Genomic DNA, 25544 nt, shown 5'->3' on the forward strand with positions numbered 1-25544 from the left:
TATTTACACGTAAGGATCACTTACACGAATATCCGGAACCTTCGTAGTCCCAAGGCCCTGTATCATTGTGTATCTAAAATTACATGAAAAACATACAATGTACATATGTTGAGAAAAATTGAATATACGAGTATGTTATGTATGCTTGTAAACAATTCCATTTCTTGTTTACATTCACTAAAAAGGCCTAAATATGAAACCTTGTTACAATGGGTAATTTATCAAATAAATGGTTTATATTACGTATAATATTCAAAAGTACTCAGTTAATGATTCATGGGATGAATTTAGCGAATGCATTGTTTAGTCATCAATGCTCACTTTGTTATCATATCAAAATTTGTTGATTTACTCCTGAACAAATTGGTTCGTCAAAACAACACACAACTTTTGCAATATTATAATGTTTGAGCTTCCATTGCTCTTTTTCTTCTTTTGGCGTTAAAAACGAATGAATGCAATTTCGCTATCCGTTAATAAATAAATGGTACAATCAAAACTCGCTATGTCGAAGTCGTGAGGAACTTCGGAAATACTTCGAAATAACGAACATTCGACATAACCAATATATATATATATATATACACCTTTACAATTCAATAATTTTTTGACTTACACATTGTCCCATTGCCATATCGCAAACCATCATCATTCCTGAACAGTCTTCGTTGGATGCACAAGGAAATTTACACGTTCCATTTAAACACATTCCCGGCACTCCGCAATCCTCATCCACTTCACACGCTAAAATAAAAACAGCTACTGTAAACATATGCTTTAATTAAGGAATGAACTGCGGGATTAATGTCATTATCGGGGTATGAATGCAATTGGGCTGGTCAAAATGTGTGGAGTCCGAAGAACACCACGCGTACTTTTTAAATCATTTACAAAAGATGTTCTGAAGTCCTTTCTTACCCATTCTGTAAATAGAACGATCCGAATGTAACCGGAAACATTTTAAGAAATGTTATCACAATAACGCGGGAAAAGATCAACCACTTGAAAATCACTTATAAAAGTAAAATTGAACCACTTATGGCAACAATACATTCAACATATCATAAATTAATATTTTCTAAAATGTTGATTTATATTTTACGGGACCTGCTGACACAAAAACAACAATAACAAGATCAAATATTTAAATAATAATTACGTCATAAATGCTACCTAGGAAGGCACAATTTTGCTACGAATAATGACTTAAGATAAAGATTTCAAACTTTTCTTTTACAATACATTACACTGTTACGTTTCTTTCATTCTTATTCAGTGTGTGTTTACCACGTGATAAATTACGTCAAAATGCTACGTAGGAAGGCAGCATTTTGCTTCGTACGTGACTTAACAAAAAGATTTTAAACTTTCCCTTTTCTTCAACATTTTAAATGAAACAAAGGGCAGTCTGCGCTGCTTAAAGGGCCCCGCCGTCGTGTGTTTACCGGAGTTTGATTAGGTGATTAGTTTCCTCAAACAATAGGACAAACCTGTTTCCAAAATAATGTTTTGACAATTCCAGATCAGGCAGCGGTTTCGTAAAAAGATTTGTTGAAGTGTTTTGAGAAACTAAACTCTCAATTAAATTTTAGCAAAATAACAAATGCGGGGCTATGTTAGCGGTGTAGACTGCGCTAGGTCTAATTTAAAATGGTGATATTTTTATCGTTGTTCAAAGTCTTAATTTGAATAAAAGTTTTGTATTCCGACGTAGCATTTATGACGTAAATTATTACGTGGTATATACAAACTGTTATTTGCATTAATGTTGGCCGGCCTTCAAACAGCATTCTTTTCAAAATGTATTTTAACGTGATATTTCTGTTTTAAGGCCCACTGAAGACCTGACCGCTGGGTAAACTATTCAAGAAAAAACTATATCTAAGTTAAAATCGGCTGATAACACCGATACTACCTACAAACGAACTTTGTCAGTCGCTTTAACGCAAGCGGTTTTTACTATATCTTAAAATATGAACGGTCATTTTTAATGCATAGTCACATAATAACTTATTCTCACATAATAACTTATACGCCCAAAAGCATTGACGTTTTCATGCATTTCCAAATTTTGTAAGAATTTATTCACCCAAAAGCTTATGATATTACGGTATTATGATAAATGCATTAAGATATTTTTGTCGCACTTTAGTTCAGTTTGAAATGATATTTACACGTAAGGATCACTTACACGCATATCCGGAACCTTCGTAGTCCCAAGGCCCTGTATCATTGTGTATCTAAAATTACATGAAAAACATACAATGTACATATGTTGAGAAAAATTGAATATACGAGTATGTTATGTATGCTTGTAAACAATTCCATTTCTTGTTTACATTCACTAAAAAGGCCTAAATATGAAACCTTGTTACAATGGGTAATCTATCAAATAAATGGTTTATATTACGTATAATATTCAAAAGTACTCAGTTAATGATTCATGGGATGAATTTAGCGAATGCATTGTTTAGTCATCAATGCTCACTTTATCATATCAAAATTTGTTGATTTACTCCTGAACAAATTGGTTCGTCAAAACAACACACAACTTTTGCAATATTATAATGTTTGAGCTTCCATTGCTCTTTTGCTTCTTTTGGCGTTAAAAACGAATAAATGCAATTTCGCTATCCGTTAATAAATAAATGGTACAATCAAAACTCGCTATGTCGAAGTCGTGAGGAACTTCGGAAATACTTCGAAATAACGAACATTCGACATAACCAATATATATATATATACACCTTTACAATTCAATAATTTTTTGACTTACACATTGTCCCATTGCCATATCGCAAACCATCATCATTCCTGAACAGTCTTCGTTGGATGCACAAGGAAATTTACACGTTCCATTTAAACACATTCCCGGCACTCCGCAATCCTCGTCCACTTCACACGCTAAAATAAAAACAGCTACTGTAAACATATGCTTTAATTAAGGAATGAACTGCGGGATTAATGTCATTATCGGGGTATGAATGCAATTGGGCTGGTCAAAATGTGTGGAGTCCGAAGAACACCACGCGTACTTTTTAAATCATTTACAAAAGATGTTCTGAAGTCCTTTCTTACCCATTCTGTAAATAGAACGATCCGAATGTAACCGGAAACATTTTAAGAAATGTTATCACAATAACGCGGGAAAAGATCAACCACTTGAAATCACTTATAAAAGTAAAATTGAACCACTTATGGCAACAATACATTCAACATATCAAAAATTAATATTTTCTAAAATGTTGATTTATATTTTACGGGACCTGCTGACACAAAATAAACAAAAACAAGATCAAATATTTAAATAATAATTACGTCATAAATGCTACCTAGGAAGGCAAAATTTTGCTTCGAATAATGACTTAAGATAAAGATTTCAAACTTTTCTTTTACAATACATTACACTGTTACGTTTCTTTCTTATTCAGTGTGTGTTTACCACGTGATAAATTACGTCAAAATGCTACGTAGGAAGGCAGCATTTTGCTTCGTTTGATGACTTAACAAAAAGATTTTAAACTTTCCCTTTTCTTCAACATTTTAAATGAAACAAAGGGCAGTCTGCGCTGCTTAAAGGGCCCCACCGTCGTGTGTTTACCGGAGTTTGATTAGGTGATTAGTTTCCTCAAACAATAGGACAAAACTGTTTCCAAATTAATGTTTTGACAATTCCAGATCAGGCAGCGGTTTCGTAAAAAGATTTGTCGAAGTGTTTTGAGAAACTAAACTCTCCATTAAATTTTAGCAAAATACCAAATGCGGGGCTATGTTAGCGGTGTAGACTGCGCTAGGTCTAATTTAAAATGGTGATATTTTTATCGTTGTTCAAAGTCTTTATTTGAATAAAAGTTTTGTATTCCGACGTAACATTTATGACGTAAATTATCACGTGGTATATACAAACTGTTATTTGCATTAATGTTGGCCGGCCTTCAAACAGCATTCTTTTCAAAATGTATTTTAACGTGATATTTCTGTTTTAAGGCCCACTGAAGACCTGACCGCTGGGTAAACTATTCAAGAAACTATATCTAAGTTAAAATCGGCTGATAACACCGATACTACCCACAAACGAACTTTGTCAGTCGCTTTAACGCAAGCGGTTTTTACTATATCTTAAAATATGAACGGTCATTTTTAATGCATAGTCACATAATAACTTATTCTCACATAATAACTTATACGCCCAAAAGCATTGACGTTTTCAAGCATTTCCAAATTTTGTAAGAATTTATTCACCCAAAAGCTTATGATATTTCGGTATTATGATAAATGTATTAAGATATTTTTGTCGCACTTGAGTTCAGTTTGCAATGATATTTACACGTAAGGATCACTTACACGCATATCCGGAACCTTCGTAGTCCCATGGCCCTGTATCATTGTGTATCTAAAAATAACGTGAAAAACATACAATGTACACATGTTGATGAAATTTGAATATACGAGTATGTTATGTATGCTTGTAAACAATTCCATTTCTTGTTTACATTCACTAAAAAGGCCTAAATATGAAACCTTGTTACAATGGGTAACTTATCAAATAAATGGTTTATATTACGTATAATATTCAAAAGTACTCAGTTAATGATTCATGGGATGAATTTAGCGAATGCATTGTTTAGTCATCAATGCTCACTTTGTTATCATATCAAAATTTGTTGATTTACTCCTGAACAAATTGGTTCGTCAAAACAACACACAACTTTTGCAATATTATAATGATTGAGCTTCCATTGCTCTTTTGCTTCTTTTGGCGTTAAAAACGAATAAATGCAATTTCGCTATCCGTTAATAAATAAATGGTACAATCAAAACTCGCTATGTCGAAGTCGTGAGGAACTTCGGAAAACTTCGAAATAACGAACATTCGACATAACCAATATATATATATACACCTTTACAATTCAATAATTTTTTGACTTACACATTGTCCCATTGCCATATCGCAAACCATCATCATTCCTGAACAGTCTTCGTTGGATGCACAAGGAAATTTACACGTTCCATTTAAACACATTCCCGGCACTCCGCAATCCTCGTCCACTTCACACGCTAAAATAAAAACAGCTACTGTAAACATATGCTTTAATTAAGGAATGAACTGCGGGATTAATGTCATTATCAGGGTATGAATGCAATTGGGCTGGTCAAAATGTGTGGAGTCCGAAGAACACCACGCGTACTTTTTAAATCATTTACAAAAGATGTTCTGAAGTCCTTTCTTACCCATTCTGTAAATAGAACGATCCGAATGTAACCGGAAACATTTTAAGAAATGTTATCACAATAACGCGGGAAAAGATCAACCACTTGAAATCACTTATAAAAGTAAAATTGAACCACTTATGGCAACAATACATTCAACATATCAAAAATTAATATTTTCTAAAATGTTGATTTATATTTTACGGGACCTGCTGACACAAAATAAACAAAAACAAGATCAAATATTTAAATAATAATTACGTCATAAATGCTACCTAGGAAGGCAAAATTTTGCTTCGAATAATGACTTAAGATAAAGATTTCAAACTTTTCTTTTACAATACATTACACTGTTACGTTTCTTTCTTATTCAGTGTGTGTTTACCACGTGATAAATTACGTCAAAATGCTACGTAGGAAGGCAGCATTTTGCTTCGTTTGATGACTTAACAAAAAGATTTTAAACTTTCCCTTTTCTTCAACATTTTAAATGAAACAAAGGGCAGTCTGCGCTGCTTAAAGGGCCCCACCGTCGTGTGTTTACCGGAGTTTGATTAGGTGATTAGTTTCCTCAAACAATAGGACAAACCTGTTTCCAAAATAATGTTTTGACAATTCCAGATCAGGCAGCGGTTTCGTAAAAAGATTTGTCGAAGTGTTTAGAGAAACTAAACTCTCCATTAAATTTTAGCAAAATACCAAATGCGGGGCTATGTTAGCGGTGTAGACTGCGCTAGGTCTAATTTAAAATGGTGATATTTTTATCGTTGTTCAAAGTCTTTATTTGAATAAAAATTTTGTATTCCGACGTAGCATTTATGACGTAAATTATCACGTGGTATATACAAACTGTTATTTGCATTAATGTTGGCCGGCCTTCAAACAGCATTCTTTTCAAAATGTATTTTAACGTGATATTTCTGTTTTAAGGCCCACTGAAGACCTGACCGCTGGGTAAACTATTCAAGAAAAACTATATCTAAGTTAAAATCGGCTGATAACACCGATACTACCCACAAACGAACTTTGTCAGTCGCTTTAACGCAAGCGGTTTTTACTATATCTTAAAATATGAACGGTCATTTTTAATGCATAGTCACATACTAACTTAATCTCACATAATAACTTATACGCCCAAAAGCATTGACGTTTTCAAGCATTTCCAAATTTTGTAAGAATTTATTCACCCAAAAGCTTATGATATTTCGGTATTATGATAAATGTATTAAGATATTTTTGTCGCACTTTAGTTCAGTTTGCAATGATATTTACACGTAAGGATCACTTACACGCATATCCGGAACCTTCGTAGTCCCATGGCCCCGTATCATTGTGTATCTAAAAATTACATCAAAAACATACAATGTACATATGTTGATGAAATTTGAATATACGAGTATGTTATGTATGCTTGTAAACAATTCCATTTCTTGTTTACATTCACTAAAAAGGCCTAAATATGAAACCTTGTTACAATGGGTAACTTATCAAATAAATGGTTTATATTACGTATAATATTCAAAAGTACTCAGTTAATGATTCATGGGATGAATTTAGCGAATGCATTGTTTAGTCATCAATGCTCACTTTGTTATCATATCAAAATTTGTTGATTTACTCCTGAACAAATTGGTTCGTCAAAACAACACACAACTTTTGCAATATTATAATGATTGAGCTTCCATTGCTCTTTTGCTTCTTTTGGCGTTAAAAACGACTAAATGAAATTTCGCTATCCGTTAATAAATAAATGGTACAATCAAAACTCGCTATGTCGAAGTCGTGAGGAACTTCGGAAATACTTCGAAATAACGAACATTCGACATAACCAATATATATATATATATACACCTTTACAATTCAATAATGTTTTGACTTACACATTGTCCCATTGCCATATCGCAAACCATCATCATTCCTGAACAGTCTTCGTTGGATGCACAAGGAAATTTACACGTTCCATTTAAACACATTCCCGGCACTCCGCAATCCTCGTCCACTTCACACGCTAAAATAAAACAGCTACTGTAAACATATGCTTTAATTAAGGAATGAACTGCGGGATTAATGTCATTATCGGGGTATGAATGCAATTGGGCTGGTCAAAATGTGTGGAGTCCGAAGAACACCACGCGTACTTTTTAAATCATTTACAAAAGACGTTCTGAAGTCCTTTCTTACCCATTCTGTAAATAGAACGATCCGAATGTAACCGGAAACATTTTAAGAAATGTTATCACAATAACGCGGGAAAAGATCAACCACTTGAAATCACTTATAAAAGTAAAATTGAACCACTTATGGCAACAATACATTCAACATATCATAAATTAACACTTTCTAAAATGTTGATTTATATTTTACGGGACCTGCTGACACAAAATAAACAATAACAAGATCAAATATTTAAATAATTACGTCATAAATGCTACCTAGGAAGGCAACATTTTGCTTCGAATAATGACTTAAGATAAAGATTTCAAACTTTTCTTTTACAATACATTACACGGTTACGTTTCTTTCTTTCTTATTCAGTGTGTGTTTACCACGTGATAAATTACGTCAAAATGCTACGTAGGAAGGCAGCATTTTGCTTCGTATGTGACTAAACAAAAAGATTTTAAACTTTCCCTTTTCTTCAACATTTTAAATGAAACAAAGGGCAGTCTGCGCTGCTTAAAGGGCCCGCCGTCGTGTGTTTACCGGAGTTTGATTAGGTGATTAGTTTCCTCAAACAATAGGACAAACCTGTTTCCAAAATAATGTTTTGACAATTCCAGATCAGGCAGCGGTTTCGTAAAAAGATTTGTCGAAGTGTTTTGAGAAACTAAACTGTCAATTAAATTTTAGCAAAATACCAAATGCGGGGCTATGTTAGCGATGTAGACTGCGCTAGGTCTAATTTAAAATGGTGATATTATTTATCGTTGTTCAAAGTCTTCATTTGAATAAAAGTTTTGTGTTCCGACGTAGCATTTATGACGTACATTATCACGTGGTATATACAAACTGTTATTTGCATTAATGTTGGCCGGCCTTCAAACAGCATTCTTTTCAAAATGTATTTTAACGTGATATTTCTATTTTAAGGCCCACTGAAGACCTGACCGCTGGGTTAACTATTCAAGAAAAACTATATCAAAGTTAAAATCGGCTGATAACACCGATACTTCCTACAAACGAACTTTGTCAGTCGCTTTAACGCAAGCGGTTTTTACTATATCTTAAAATATGAACGGTCATTTTTAATGCATAGTCACATAATAACTTATTCTCACATAATAACTTATACGCCCAAAAGCATTGACGTTTTCAAGCATTTCCAAATTTTGTAAGAATTTATTCACCCAAAAGCTTATGATATTACGGTATTATGATAAATGCATTAAGATATTTTTGTCGCACTTGAGTTCAGTTTGCAATGATATTTACACGTAAGGATCACTTACACGCATATCCGGAACCTTCGTAGTCCCATGGCCCTGTATCATTGTGTATCTAAAAATAACGTGAAAAACATACAATGTACATATGTTGATGAAATTTGAATATACGAGTATGTTATGTATGCTTGTAAACAATTCCATTTCTTGTTTACATTCACTAAAAAGGCCTAAATATGAAACCTTGTTACAATGGGTAACTTATCAAATAAATGGTTTATAGTACGTATAATATTCAAAAGTACTCAGTTAATGATTCATGGGATGAATTTAGCGAATGCATTGTTTAGTCATCAATGCTCACTTTGTTATCATATCAAAATTTGTTGATTTACTCCTGAACAAATTGGTTCGTCAAAACAACACACAACTTTTGCAATATTATAATGTTTGAGCTTCCATTGCTCTTTTGCTTCTTTTGGCGTTAAAAACGAATACATGCAATTTCGCTCACCGTTAATAAATAAATGGCACAATCATAACTCGCTATGTCGAAGTCGTGAGGAACTTCGGAAATACTTCGAAATAACGAACATTCGACATAACCAATATATATATATATATATACACCTTTACAATTCAATAATTTTTTGACTTACACATTGTCCCATTGCCATATCGCAAACCATCATCATTCCTGAACAGTCTTCGTTGGATGCACAAGGAAATTTACACGTTCCATTTAAACACATTCCCGGCACTCCGCAATCCTCATCCACTTCACACGCTAAAATAAAAACAGCTACTGTAAACATATGCTTTAATTAAGGAATGAACTGCGGGATTAATGTCATTATCGGGGTATGAATGTAATTGGGCTGGTCAAAATGTGTGGAGTCCGAAGAACACCACGCGTACTTTTTAAATAATTAACAAAAGACGTTCTGAAGTCCTTTCTTACCCATTCTGTAAATAGAACGATCCGAATGTAACCGGAAACATTTTAAGAAATGTTATCACAATAACGCGGGAAAAGATCAACCACTTGAAATCACTTATAAAAGTAAAATTGAACCACTTATGGCAACAATACATTCAACATATCATAAATTAATATTTTCTAAAATGTTGATTTATATTTTACGGGACCTGCTGACACAAAATAAACAATAACAAGATCAAATATTTAAATAATAATTACGTCATAAATGCTACCTAGGAAGGCAAAATTTTGCTTCGAATAATGACTTAAGATAAAGATTTCAAACTTTTCTTTTACAATACATTACACTGTTACGTTTCTTTCTTTCTTATTCAGTGTGTGTTTACCACGTGATAAATTACGTCAAAATGCTACGTAGGAAGGCAGCATTTTGCTTCGTATGATGACTTAACAAAAAGATTTTAAACTTTTCTTTTTCTTCAACATTTTAAATGAAACAAAGGCAGTCTATGCTGCTTAAAGAGCACCGCCGTCATTTGATTACCGGAGTTTGATTAGGTAATTAGTTTCCTCAAACAATAGGACAAACCTGTTTCCAATATAATGTTTTGACAATTCCAGATCAGGCAGCGGTTTCGTAAAAAGATTTGTCGAAGTGTTTTGAGAAACTAAACTCTTAATTAAATTTTAGCAAAATACCAAATGCAGGGCTATGTCAGGGGTGTATTTTAGCGATGTAGACTGCGCTAGATCTCATTTAAAATGGTGATTTTTTTATCATTGTTCAAAGTCTTCATTTGAAGCAAAGTTTTGTATTTCGACGTAGCATTTATGACGTTAATCATCACGTGGTTTACACACACTGTTATTTGCATTAATGTTGGCCGGCCTTCAAACAGCATAATTTTCAAAATGTAGTTTAACGGGCATCACAAATAGATATTTCTGTTATGAGAGCAGCTGATGCCCTGACCGCTGGGTAGACATTTCAAGTAAAACTATATTTGAGTTTTAAAATTTCTGATGGGACGTCTTTCTTTCATGCATTTCGATGTAATAAAGGTTTTTATAAGTGAAATAACAACAGTGAAATTATCAATTTGATTTTTTCACAGCAAAATAAGGAGTGAAAATATCAACTTTCAGAACTACTTTGAAAATCCTTTGTAGCTACTTCCCCTTGATCAAAACAGAATACTTCACTTTCGTGATATGGCGAAGCCACTCGTTAAAATGTGTTTTTCTATGACACTCGTGAAATAAAATACGATCTTACACTAAAAAGAACAAATATCCACAACTTCCTTATACTACCCACAAACGAACTTTGTCCGTCTCTTAAACGCTAGTGGTTTTTACTAAATCTTAAAAAAATGAACGATTATTTTGTATGAATAGTCACATAATAACTTATTTTCACGTAATAACTTGTTTGCCCAAAAGCACTGACTTTTTCAAGTATTTCCAAATTTTGTAAGAATGTATTCACCCAAAAGTTTATGATATAACGGTATTATGATAAAAGTATTAAGATATTTTTGTCGCACTTTAGTTCAGTTTGAAATGATATTAACACGTAAGGATCACTTACACGCATATCCGGAACCTTCGTAGTCCCATGGCCCTGTACCATTGTATATCTAAAATTACATGAATAACAAACATGTACATATGTTGAGGAAATTGAATATATGTTATGCATGCTTGTAAACAATTGCATTTATTGTATATATTTACTAAAAAGGCCTCAATATGAAACTTCGTTACAATGCGTAACTTATCAAATAAATGGTTTATATTACGTATAATATTCAAAAGTCCTCTGTTAATGATTCATTGGATGAATGTAGCGAATGCATTTTTCTGACATCTATGCTCAACTTCTGATCATATCAAAACTTGTTGTTTTCTCCTGAACAAATTGGTTCGTCAAAACAACACACTACTTTTTCTGTAATGTTTAAGATTTCACTGTTCTATTGCTCTGTCCGTGTGTGTATACCACGTGATAAAATGTGTCATAAATGCTAAGTCGGAAGGCAATATTTTGCTTCGAATGAAGACTTTAAACAAAGATAACTTTATTATTTCTTCCCCAGTCTACGCCGCTTACGGAGCCCCGCCTTCGATCTTTTACCAGAGTTTGATTGAGAGTTGAGTTTCTTAAAACACTTCGACAAACCTTTTCACAATTAGGCCGTCTGACGGACCGCTGTCAAAACGTTATTTTGGAAACAGGTTTGTCGAAGTGTTTGATGAAACTAATAACCTTATCAATTTTTGGTAATAAAACGAAGGCGGGGCTCTTTAAGCCGCATAGAATGCCCTTTGTTTTATTTAAAATGGTGTAGTAAGAGAAAAGTTATCTTTGATTTAAGTCTTTATTTTAAGCAAAATGTTGCCTTCTGACGAAACATATAAGTATGACGTAATTGATCACGTGGTATACACACACTGTCTGTGGAAGACCCTTAAAACATATAAACACAATTTCGCTATCAGTAACTAATAACATGGTACATCAAAACGCGCTATGTTGATTTCGCTGGGACCTTCGAAAACATTTCGAAATAATGAACATTCAATGTAACCGAAATGCAACAAGTGTATAAGTAAACTCAACATATTCGTAAAAAGTTCGATATTAAACGAAATTCGAGATAACAGAATTCGACATAACAGGATTCGACTGTAAGAGTACCATCTCAAATATCTAGTCTCCAATTTGTGACAAATCGCTACTGTTTAAACAAAACAAAATAACCACAGAGGGTCCGTTAAAGTTGTTTAATCAAACTATTGTGAAATTATATTAGAATGCCAGAGAATATCACGATGATCGGACGATGGTACAAAAACAACAAAAACTAAAACATCAAAAGTGTTGTGATGAGAGCCGAGGGGAGAATTTGTTATTATGCTTCCCGGTGGTTTATGGAGCTTTATCAGCGAAATAAAAATGATACTTCACTGTTTCAAACAGTGAACTACCATCTTGATATTTTTCACTGTTTTGAATTTTTAGCCCGCTAACCAAAGCAAACGCCAGCGCGCACAGGGCTGGGACACAAATTCAACGACGTCATTTCTGAAATGACGTTACGTTCGCATCCAATTTGGCGCGCTTTTCAGAAAAACTACAATTAACTGTCATTTAAAATCATTTAAAGCCATATAATAAGAATATGTTTGTTTCAACGTAAGATCGCTATTCATTTAACCTCGTGAACACCAAATGTAAATATTTCACTGAATAATTCACTCATAGCTATGCCACTCGGGAAATATAGCTTTTGGTACTCACTCGGTGAAATATATTATGATCTTACACTGAGACAAACATGTATGCCCTAGTTATTGAGAAAAACTTAAGATATCCGAAGTACAAACATGTAACATTTGGATGCTTGGTGAATCCTTATAACTTTTGATACCATTTAAAAAGGTTGAATGAGTACAAAAAGAAATTAAACAGGAAATTATATTAACAATTAGTATGTTTGCAATAACTTTATATGTAAAGTGACACTCTTATTCAAAATCAATACATACACATGTATAACAAACATCAATTCTGACTGATAAACCTTTAACTACTTACTAAATAGTGCATTGATTGAAAATATAAATAACTGATAACAAGATTGTAACCGTGTATTTAATAGCAGAAAGCACAAACATATTAAATGATTGGTGAATGCTTAAATATTTACCGTGGCCTACTAAAGTCTCACAAGGTAGAAATACCATGTTTTAAACTCATTTCTTTCAAATTAAACTCGGTATCCTTCATAAGAACCATTGTTTTCGAAATTTATTCAATCCTTTTGGAATGTTAATTAATTTTGGTAAATCTTATCTGGGAGAAAGAGTGCATCTTTAATGATGTTCCGTTCTTCATTTAACAAGCCAAATGTTGTTTTTTTATTGCAAGGTAACATTATATAATAAAACGATTAAATAAATTGCATATTTGCATGACGGATACCTGTATAAGCTTCGTAACATGAATCATCGTAATGTTTCGATTCTATGTGGATATAGCCGGTATGTTACCAGAAGGTAGAACAATAGATAAAACTCTTACGCATTGATTGAAGGAACAAATCATATCAGGGCCGTCACAGTCCATGTAGGTAGTACAGTTTTGTCCGGATCCTGTTCAATAAAAAACACTGCATGTATTGACAAAATCTAAATCACAGAACTCTTAAAAATAGTGAAAAATATAAATATATGGCAAGATGTTGTGATATTTTATAAATTGAGCTCTAGTTTGAGATGTAACATATTAAGCTTTCCCTTGTATAAGGGCGTTGCTTTGGACAGCCATTATGCATGCATATATGCACTAAGCTCTCTGACATTACATTTACTGAGACTAGCCAACATAAAGAGTGAGACACAACGCTCCAAGTGCAGGTAAGCAGGTTCGTATATAATTGGGGGCTTCAATGATAGCTTATGCATAATCAACGGCCATAACTCATGTACAGTATGAGAGGAAATTCGACCGATTACAAGCGTCCGTGCTGTCTGTCCGAGAGATATACAAACTATTTTACCTTAACTCAATATAATTCATTCAAGCGATATATGAGAAATCGCATCAGGAGAGACAAATATGTTTAATTGCTATCATCCTTTAGTCAAACAATATAAGAATAGATTGGAAATAAACTGATTCACAACTCATTGCTGAAACAATATATTGTTGTGAGATCATAGAATATATCATGAAAAGTAAAAACTTGCTCACCGGATCCATTTTCAAAGGTCTCATTATACGACCTGCAGACAGGTGGACACATTGTCGTGTCACAATAGGCCCCATTGGTGCCATTGCAGTCGCCGTAAGTCTCACAGAGGTCGCCGAGCTCTGTAAACAATCAGAAAATATTGCAGGATATAAACACAAATAAAACAGATGGGGTATAGGCGGAAACAAAACATGAGTTTATTGTGAGCATGGTGTTTACTGATCGAACAACATGTTTTGGTATGCTTTAAGTCTATTTTGGGTTAACATATCCAATTAAAGCAACACTCGAACCCGTTGGCTCGAACTCACAGGCACAGGCGAAAATAACTCAAGCCCCGGAAAATTCGATGCAAACAAGATTGCTTACATTCAGTTGAAAGAAATTGGTCCTTTAAATCCATCTCGAGCCAACGAGTAGATCGAGCCAAGCGCGTTCGAGCCAACAGGGTATGATTTTACCTGTGACATGCGATGTGCAAACTGCCTTGTCATTTTATCAAACTATGGGCAATAAGGTACAACTTTGAATTACAGTGACCTATCAAATTTTGGTATCATTCGAAAGGGTTTTGCGAAACGATTAGTTTCATGTTTAATAAGATACCGAACATTATTGTTACAGATGCAGATTTAGCAGTTTGTACTTTTGTTCTTTATTCTGAAATCGGACGTGAAAATATCGAGTTATCGATAAGGTTGTCCGGTTAGCGCAGTGGTTAGCACACTCGCTTCGCACCGAGGCGATCCGGGTTCGATTCCTGGCCTGGGCGCATGTGAGTTTGGTTAGTGGTCACCAAGCCGGACAAGTCGGTTTTCTCCAGTTAATCCGGTTTCCCCCACAACACAAGACCACACTCTCGCGCAATATCGTACCAACAAGAGTGACTTAGTATAAGCTTTCACAGCTTCCATCACAATCGCTGTTAAATGTATAACGGTTAAAGTTAAATTATCGATAGTACATTGTGTCTAGGTCAAAGCAGCGAGTAATTGTGATGATTACAACATTTCTTCAATAACACATTATACTGTATATAACTATGCAATATACTTATATTAAATGTTAAGTCAAAGGTATTTTCTAGGTAGAGAAAAAATACAATTGAACCCCGTTGGCTCGAACTTAATTTAAAGTCCCAATTTGTTTCAAGTGAATTTTAGTAATCTCACTTGGCTCGAATTTTACGAGGCTCGACGTATTTTTGCCGGTCACTGGGAATTCAAGCAAACGGGGTTAAACTGTATGTATGTACACATCATACCAAAATGGTACGACCGACTTGAAAGAATGCACAATATGCCCATTCATGTTCGATTTATTTTCAAATAAATAATGAAGTTGACCAGAATTACAGTAATATGAGGAGCTTACATCTTATACATTACTATCAAACATAGAGAACCTACTTTTCGAGACACAAGAGCCTAACATGGCATCGTAAATGGTGGAGCGGTTGCAAACACAAGATTCCACTAAACATACGGATCCTGGGGCTTGTGCTTGGCAGTCACCTATTGAGCAGGCGGAACCGGGTACAGCTGTAAAAACACACCAGGTATTGTTTCATTTAGAAAATGTTTACTTTTACATAATATATCAAGAGTTTTTGTAGGCTAATTAAATAGGACAGAAATGTCTATCCCGCTAATCAGTATTTTTTTTATTGATGTTTTAAAAAATGAAGATTTAAAAAACAAATCGTTAATCACATGATGCATAAATAACATTCCCTTTAAATAAAGAAGTTCGATCAAATATTTTTTTTCAAGAGTTCATTACTATTAGCATAAAATATTTTTAATGCTAATTTCATTTTGGATATTTTGTAATTATTACTTTCGAAGGCCCAAAACGTGTGATGCGGCTAATACTGTCTATAATATAAACGACAATCACAATTTAAACAATATTATAGAAATAGGACATTAGTCATACTTCTTTGGTCAATGCAACTACTCCCATTGAATATACGTGGTTGTTCACATCTGCATTGTGAGACGTTCATGTCGCAGAATGTATGGGGTAGCTCGCACATAGAGTCGTTGTAACAATGGTATGCTGAAATAGATATACAACGTCAAAGATGCGTACTTGAACAGTATAACACGAGAACAGTTTTATTGGCAAGATTTACAAGGCTTAAAAAGATACATTTCATATAATTATACATATTTTTTTTATTTTGTATAAAAAACGGGAAGTCACTTCTCATTGTTATCACTCCGAAAAGCGAGATTACTCGAGATTTAACGCGTTTTTAACTTCAAAACTGTGTAGTTAATATAGTTCATAATTTATACCACAATCGTTGCCTCCGTAGTCAACTTCGCACATTGCCGGGCATACAGAATCATCACACCATCCCATTCCTCCATTAATATCCTCACACTCCTCGTGCACCAAACATAGGTCGCCTTGTTCTGACAAAGTTTACAAAGCCATATTTTATTACAATAGGTTACTATTGTTCTTGAAAACATGAAGATAAACCACATAGGTCAAAACTAATTTGGTTAGGGTAACATCCTTTTCAATAACAGGTAGGGAATGCCAGCTTTTTTATTTGGCTTAATATAAGAGTGTTTTTGTCATCATTGCAGAATGGTATTGAAGTAATCTTCTGTATAAAATGATAAAGGTTTTTAACTACATATCATAAGACAATTAAAAAAGCAACCGATTATAAAAGCGGCAGTGTCGGTGCATATTTCGTAGGTAGGGTCGGATAACTCGAACCAAATATATTTTTAGGCCTTATATACACGAATTCAACAAAAGATGGATTTGAAGCATTACGTTAGTTAATGCTATATTAAACATGCAACGATGAAAATCTCACATGAAAACAATGAAACATTAGTTCAGTCTGAAGTCGTACTACAGTCGAACCCCATTGGCTCGACCGGCAAAACTACCTTGAGCCTCGGAAGCATTTAACAATTTCAAACAAACTTTTAATTGCGTTTCATAAGAAAGTCGCAGCATCAACTGTCAAAGTGCTTGCTTCAACGTCAACAGAATTAACTTACCACGCTTCCTGCATTTCATTGTGACCTCGTCGAAAACCGGAAACAACGTTGAGCATATACATATTCCCAGTATTTGATTGCACTCCATGTTGGTTATTGTACAGTCGATATTATCAGCACAATATGTTTTGATGGAATCGTGGACTGAAATATAGTTAAAGCTGTGTTGGTCGACTGAAACAACAACAGAACGTACGTGTTTCCTTGCTAAACATGTCATAGATGGCCCAGACTCTGTGTGATGCTTATAGTTTCAAACAATGACTGCATCTTTGAAAAGTTTTTGCATTAGGTGCTCTAAATTGTATTCCTCCGTTTGCAGATAGAGTTGGGATCTCTAATCATAGAAATACTTGGGGTTTATCTAAAGTTTATTATTATTTGTTTTATTATTAAGTTTCTTCAAGTTAATGCATACTTTGATAAGATTAACATTTTACGTTTATTCTTTGTTTAAGATTGTAGGGATAAGAGTGAGGTTTGTGCACTTAAACTGGTTTAAATTAAATTTACCTTTTACTGACAATTCCAAGGCGTTACCTTACAATCCTTGATAAACATACCTAGTTTTTTTATGTCGTTGGCGTTTACCCAGTGTAATTAAACCGGGTTTATGTGTAAATATTTGGCTACTGAGCTTATTTCTGTAGTTTTTTCGCGTAAATATCATTATGCCTACATACGAGAAGTTGTTATTCAACAGAATTACCTCATTCGTTATGTAAATTAATTAGAATCTTTTAATACTGTGGGTGCTATCAATATGTCTTTGATTGAACTTTTGGTCAACAGTATGAAATGTTTCCTTCGCGCACTAAGACGTCATTAGCATTTCCAAATTTCATCTTTAGACTGCATGTTTTTCAATAATTTGTGTAATACTAATTTCTATAATGTTTATATACTATAGCAAAGAATTATCTTAATGATAATCACAAGGAACATTTTTTTCTATTCATCATATTCAGTTTAAGTATGTTATTAAGCTTGTTGAAATAAGCTACTTAAGCCAGTTAAGAAGTTTAGATAAATTGGGGCCAGGTAACGAAAGAGTTACTTATTTTATTGTTTATACACATTTTTGATCAAGTAATACAACATTTGTTTCATGGTTATTTTGGTAACATTCAAAACTGTTGTCCCGAGATGGTGGGAAATGACATTTGAACTGTTGCCTGAGGCGAACTCATACTTGCATGCCATACAATTTAGCTTCGCTGCACTTCATCCACGAAGTAGTCGCCTTTATACGAACACACTAAATCTAATTTATGATCCAAGATAACTTATAAAAAAGTATCATTCGAAAGGGTTTTGTATGTAAAAAAAAATGCTTGGTAAAGCTGTACCGGAATAATGTTATAAAGAAGTTTTTGTTGGTCTCCGTAATATTTGTACAATTTCAATTCCAGTTTCAATTTCAGAAACCTATTTGAATATGAGAGTCAGATTCCTTAAAATGTACTTTTGTTTCATATCCTATATTATGTCATCTCATGGTGATACAATGAAAACATTTATGTTGAGCTTAGCTTACGGTACATATTGTTTTGGTTAATTAATATCTACTTGTCTAGTATAACGGTACATCAATTATTTTGTAAACTATCAAATGTGTGGTATATCGGTACATTTTTCTTTTGTAAACTATTAAATGTCTGGTATAACGGTACATAAATTATTTTGAGAAGTATCAAATGTCTGGTATAACGGTACATAAATTATTTTGTGAAGTATCAAATGTCTGGTATAACGGTACATAAATTATTTTGTGAAGTATCAAATGTCTGGTATAACGGTACATAAATTATTTTGAGAAGTATCAAATGTCTGGTATAACGGTACATAAATTATTTTGTGAAGTATCAAATGTCTGGTATAACGGTACATAAATTATTTTGTGAAGTATCAAATGTCTGGTATAACGGTACATAAATTATTTTGTGAAGTATCAAATGTCTGATATAACGGTGAATAATCTATTTTGTGAAGTATCAAATGTCTAGTATAACGGTACATCAATTATTTTGAGAAGTATCAAATGTCTGGTATAACGGTACATAAATTATTTTGTGAAGTATCAAATGTCTGGTATAACGGTACATAAATTATTTTGTGAAGTATCAAATGTCTGGTATAAGAGTACATAAAATAATTTGTAAACTATCAAATGTCTAGTACATACATTATTTTGTAAGCTATCTAATGTCTAGTATAATGATACTTATTTTTTGTGTGAACACTCACATCGATCATCAAGACACATATTTCCATCGAACACCATTCCATGCTGGCATTTACACATGGAGGACTGCGGGTCGCAATACATTTCAGGATCACACGGGTTTTCATCGTCACAATACACGTAACCTTAAGAACAAACATATTAAGATAGTGCACAGCAATACGTTATACAGAATTGAAAGATGTTTAAACTAGTATATATTAGGAACGGCCCAAGCTTAAAATTAATTAAACATTTTTCAATTTATTGCTTTACATTTATAATGTAGAGTCCATATAATAAATAATTGTATTTGAGTTGGAACAAAATAATTTCAATTTAATCCTAGGCGAATTATAAAGCCTTTATATGTTCAATATATAGTTCCGAACTATTATAAAAAAGAAAAAATACAAATGATGATATTTTTATCAAATCAATATTTTAAAAAAATGAAAAACACATTCATGAGCCGTAACATATGACTTACATGTGTCATCAAAAACCGTTCCGTTCCCGGACCACGAAAGATTGTACACCTGAGAAGTAAGTTAAAAATACATGGTTTAATAAAAACATTTTGCCCCAGCAGAAGGAATTTTTCCTACATAAAAACATCCTAAGATTGAATATTCTCTAAGAACTTTTTAAATTCAAAATTTCCCTATGCTATCGGTAGTTATCAGTACTGTTTTACTATCTAAGGGCGTTTTTGTTGTAAATAAACTGATTTTGGTTTTATTTTGGTTTCACGAAGTGTGTAAGTGCGTGACAGTTTCAAATGAAATGAAAACCAGTTTTATCGTTTGTTTTACGAAATCCTGGTTTCGTCGGAGGCGGTTTCGTCGGTTATTTCCATCCGAAAACTAGCTGACTTTACAAAAAAAAAACATGGCGGAAATTGATGAAACACGCGTGTTGAAACACCATTTGGATAAAACAGGTAATCGATCATGAGCTGTATCATTGTTAAAAACTATGGCTACATGCAGAAGCTCCATCATGTTATTGAATTTGTACACAAAACAATGCATTTGCTTGATTAAGCAATACTTGTACCAGGTTTCCAAACCGCCGAAACTCTTGTAACTAAAACTGAAACAAGTTTGGTATCAACAAAAACGCCCTAAATATTATCTGAATATCTAAAAAAACTGTTGACCGGTATGGAACTTAACGAAATGCATGCTCGTGCGCAAGTTCAACGCCGAATTAGAGACATAATATATTTTATTATTTTTGCTTTCCTATATTGAAACAAAGTAAACATTGACGAATTGAGGGAACCTGGTGCCCCCCCCGATCTTGCTAGTGATTCCTACGATAATTGGTTTTAAAACACAATTGCTAATAGAGAATTTTACAGTTATTTGGCTTGTGTTGTCACTTTCTATTGTCAAGTAAGATTTTGCGGCAATGAAACTATTACAAATGGGGTTATTACAAGCTTGTCGAATCGACCAGTCCCAAGTTGTCGATCAAAAAATCAGTTGACCAGAAATGGGATTTAATGTAGTAAGTCATATCTTTAATAATATATACTGAATAGATTGCACCACTACGCACCACAACTCGACTTTATGTCAAATCGAAGTTTTTCATTTCATTTTTTGAATTGACCTTTCCATTTGTCACTGAACTTGAAATTTTAGCCCGCTCTCAATCCCAAATAAACGTCAGCGCGCAAAGGGCTGGGACACAAATTCAGTGACGTTATTTCCAATATAACGTTACGTTCGCATCCAAATTCGGTGCGCTTTTCTGAAAAACTACAACTAACTGTCATTTAAAATCCGTTTAAGCCATATGATAACATACATTTTTGTTTCAGTGTACGATCGCAAAATAGTTCACCTCGTGAACAGCAAAGGTAAATATTTCACTCATGCCACTCGGGAAATATAGCTTTTGGTGCTTACTCGGTGAAATTTATAACGGTCTTACACTGAGACAAACAATAATTCCTTATTTATTGCGGAAAACTTAAGGTATCCAAAGCACAGACATGTAACATTTGGATGCTTTGGGGCTCCTGTAACTTTTGACTAGTTTGTGTGCAATAACTTTATTTCATATGCTGTTTTGTTCTTCATTTAACATAGCAAGTTTTATGGGGTTTCAAGGTAACATTATATTACAAAAAGATTAAAGCAATAAACATGTTTGCATATCGGATACCTGAACAAGCTTCGTAACATGAATCATCGTAATGTTTCGATTCTAGGAAATGTGGATATAGCCGGTATGTTACCAGAAGGTAGAACAATAGATAAAACTCTTACGCATTGATTGAAGGAACAAATCATATCAGGACCGTCACAGTCCATGTAGGTAGTACAGTTTTGTCCGGATCCTGTTTAAAGAAAAACACTGCATGTATTGATAACATCTAAATCACAGAACTTTCAAATATAGTGAAAAATAAACTTAATGGCATGCTGTTGTGATATTTTATAAGTTGAGCTCTAGTTTGAGATATAACATATTAAGCTTTCCCTTTTATTTGGGCGTTGCTTTGATCATCCATTATATGCACTGAGCTCTCTGACATCACATTAACTTGGATTTGCCAACATAAAGAGTGAAACACAACGCTCCAAGTGCAGGTTAGCAGGTTCGTATATATGTTGGAGCTTTAATGATAGCCTATACATAACCAACGGCCATAACTCATGTGCAGTATGAGTGGAAATTCGACCGATTCAAAGCGTCCTTGCTGTCTGTCCGAGAGATAAAGAAACTATTATACCTTAAATCGATATGAATTCATTCAAGTGATAAATAAGAAATCAGGAGAGACAAATATGATTAATTGCTATCATCCTTTAGTCAAACAATATTAGAATATATTGGAAGTAAACTGATTTACAACTCTTTGATGAAACAATATATTGTCATGAGATCATAGAATATATCATGAAAAGTTAAAACTTGCTCACCGGATCCATTTTCAAAGGTCTCATTATACGACCTGCAGACAGGTGGACACATTGTCGTGTCACAATAGGCCCCATTGGTGCCATTGCAGTCGCCGTAAGACTCACAGAGGTCGCCGGGTTCTGTAAGCAATCGGAGAATAATGCAGCATACAAACACAAATAATACAGATGGGGTATAGGCGGAAACAAAAAATGAGTTTAAAGTGAGGATGGTGTTTACTTATCGAACAACATGTTTTGTTATGCTTAAAGTCTATTTTGGGTTAACAGATCCTAATAAAGCAACACTCGAACCCCGTTGGCTCGAACTCACAAGCGGGGGCGAAAATCGAGCCAAGCGTATTCGAGCCAACGGGGTTAGATTGTACCTGTGACAAGCGATGTGCAAACTACCTTGTCATTTTATCAAGCTATGGGCAATAAGGTACAACTTTGAATCACAGTGACCTATCAAATTTTGGTATCATAAGGTTGTCCGGTTAGCGCAGTGGTTAACGCATTCGCTTCTCACCGCGGCGACCCGGGTTCGATTCTCGTCCTGGGCGCATGTGAGTTTGGTTAGTGGTTACCAAGCCGGACAAGTGAGTTCTCTCCGGGTACTCCGATTTCCCCCACAACACAAGACCACGCTCTCTCGCACCATCGTGCCAACAAGAGTGACTTAGTATAAGCTATCATAGACTCCTTCACAATCGTTGTAAAATATATAATGGTTTATGTTACATTGTCGATAGTACATTGTGTCTAGGTTTAAGCAGCGAGTAATTGTGACGATTACAATATTTATTCAATTACACATTATATTGTAGATTACTATGAAAGTATTATCCGATATACTTATATTAGGTACTGCCTGGGTAGAGAAAAAATACAATCGAACCCCGTTGGCTCAAACTCATTTATAGTCCTAGTGTGTTGGCTCGAATTTTACGAGGCTCGAGGAACTTTCCCCGGTCCATGGGAATTCGAGCAAACGGGGTTAGACTGTATGTATGTACACATCATACCAAAATGGTAATATCAACTTGAAATTATTCGCAAAAGCCCATTCATGTCCATTTAAAAAAAAAATGAATAATGAATTTGACCAAAAGCACAGTCATTTGACGAGCTTACATCTTACACATTAATATAAAAAAGAACCTACGTTTCGAGACACAAGAGGCTGACATGGCATCGAAAATAGCGGACCGGTTGCAAACACAAGATTCCACTAAACATACGGATCCTGGGGCTTGTAATTGGCAGTCACTTGTTGAACAGGCGGAACCGGGTACAGCTGTAAACACCAGGTATTTTTTTCATTTAGAAAATGCTTACTTTTCGATAATATATCAGAACTGTTTGTCGGCTAATTAAATCGGACAGAAATATCTATATCGCTAATTATTATTTTTATTTATATTTTGAAAAATGAAGATTTAAATAACAAATCATTAATAAAATGATGCATAAATGACAATAACTTAAAATAAGAAGGTTGATGAAATAGAACATTTTAGAGTTTTCATTCCTTTTAGCCTTAATTATTTTAATGCTTTTTTCTTTTGGGATATTTTGTAATTATTACGTTCAAAGACCCAAAACGCGCGATGCGGCTGATACTGTCTATATTATTAAGTATAAAGTATAAATATAAATAAATTAAGTAAAATCACAATTTAAACAATATAATAGAAAAAGGACAATGGTCATACTTCTTTGGTCAATGCAACTACTCCCATCAAATATACGTGGTTGTTCACATCTGCATTGTAAGGCGTTCATGTCGCAGAGTGTATGGGGTAGCTCACACATAGAGTCGTTGTAACAATGGTATGCTGAAATACACATACAACGTCAAAGGTAGGTCATAAAACAGTATTACACAAAACAAAAGTTTTATGGGCAAAATTACAAAGGGTTAAAAAAGATACATTTCATATATATATATGCTTTTTTAATTTTGTATAAAACGGGAAGTCACTTCTCATTGTTATCATTAACAAAAGCGAGATACCCGAATTTAATGCGTTTTGTATAAAAACGGGAAGTCACTTCTAATAATTATTCCCAAAAGCGAGATTACTCGAGATGTCACGCGTTTTGGATAAAAACGGGAAGTCACTTCTAATTGTTATCATTCCAAAAGCGAGAGTACTCGAGATTTCCCGCGTTTTATGTCAATACAGGAAGTCACTTCTAATAATTATTCCCAAAAGCGAGATTACTCGAGATGTCACGCGTTTTGAATAATAAAATCATTTCTAATTGTAATCATTCCAAAAGCGAGAGTACTCGAGATTTCCCGCGTTTTGTGTCAATACAGGAAGTCACTTCTCATTGTAGTCAGAGGCGGATACGTGGTATAGTGGTAACACACTTGACTATCAATGCAGGGGTAGAAGGTTCGATTCCCCGTCGCATCACTAAAAATACTGGACTATATAAAATGTACGTTAAATGGGGGTCACTTGTGACAGTGCTATACACTGATGCAAGATAAAGAACCAGGGTAGCTCTAACCAGGGTTACATTCTGTCTGTGCAATATGCTCCAAAAATCTTAAATGACTAACAATCTAAACAAAGCACTCGACAAATGAGCAAGGTCTGAGCGCAAATAAATAAGCTTACACACCACCACCATCATTGTAATAATTCCCAAAAGCGAAATTATTCGAGATTTCACGCGATCTTAACTTTAAAACATGACGGTTAATATAATTCGTAATATGTACCACAATCGTTGCCTCCGTAGTCGTCATACACTTCGCACGTTGCCGGGCATGCAGCATTATCACACCACCCCATGCCTCCACCAACATCATCACAATCCTCCGGCATTCTACACAGGTCGCCTTGTTCTGACAAGTTTATCAAAGCCATGTAGTATTAGGTTACTTTTGTTCATGACATCATGAAGATACTCCACATAGGCTATCAATTGTTTGGTTAGGGTTACATACTTTTCAAGAACAGGAAGGGTAGATAGGCTTTGTTGTTTCGTTGTCTATTAGGCTTTATATAAGCACGTTATTTTCACCATCGGAGAATGGTATAAAAAGTTATCT

General features: G+C 34.1%; 1 protein-coding gene across 2 annotated transcripts in view; it reads right to left on the reverse strand.

Annotated features, from left to right (window-relative positions):
• LOC128219685 (uncharacterized) overlaps positions 1-25544 on the reverse strand; it is a 120879-nt gene that overhangs the window by 59473 nt on the left and 35862 nt on the right. The window contains exons 25-48 of one of the 2 annotated variants that reach the window (XM_052927594.1): positions 25212-25337; positions 24190-24312; positions 23640-23771; positions 22493-22612; positions 21836-21906; positions 20044-20092; positions 19577-19699; positions 17330-17473; positions 16601-16720; positions 16236-16358; positions 15707-15838; positions 14297-14416; positions 13625-13695; positions 11129-11177; positions 9254-9381; positions 8661-8709; positions 7092-7219; positions 6501-6549; positions 4931-5058; positions 4345-4393; positions 2777-2904; positions 2192-2240; positions 617-744; positions 25-73 (exon numbers count right to left, since the gene is read on the reverse strand). In XM_052927594.1, coding sequence (XP_052783554.1) covers positions 25-73; positions 617-744; positions 2192-2240; positions 2777-2904; positions 4345-4393; positions 4931-5058; positions 6501-6549; positions 7092-7219; positions 8661-8709; positions 9254-9381; positions 11129-11177; positions 13625-13695; positions 14297-14416; positions 15707-15838; positions 16236-16358; positions 16601-16720; positions 17330-17473; positions 19577-19699; positions 20044-20092; positions 21836-21906; positions 22493-22612; positions 23640-23771; positions 24190-24312; positions 25212-25337 — 2388 coding nt within the window. The remainder of the gene's footprint in view (positions 1-24; positions 74-616; positions 745-2191; positions 2241-2776; positions 2905-4344; positions 4394-4930; positions 5059-6500; positions 6550-7091; positions 7220-8660; positions 8710-9253; positions 9382-11128; positions 11178-13624; positions 13696-14296; positions 14417-15706; positions 15839-16235; positions 16359-16600; positions 16721-17329; positions 17474-19576; positions 19700-20043; positions 20093-21835; positions 21907-22492; positions 22613-23639; positions 23772-24189; positions 24313-25211; positions 25338-25544) is intronic. The other variant, XM_052927595.1, reaches the window with a different exon arrangement.

This window comes from Mya arenaria, chromosome 15 (assembly GCF_026914265.1).
Source record: "Mya arenaria isolate MELC-2E11 chromosome 15, ASM2691426v1".
NCBI classification, from domain to species: domain Eukaryota; kingdom Metazoa; phylum Mollusca; class Bivalvia; order Myida; family Myidae; genus Mya; species Mya arenaria.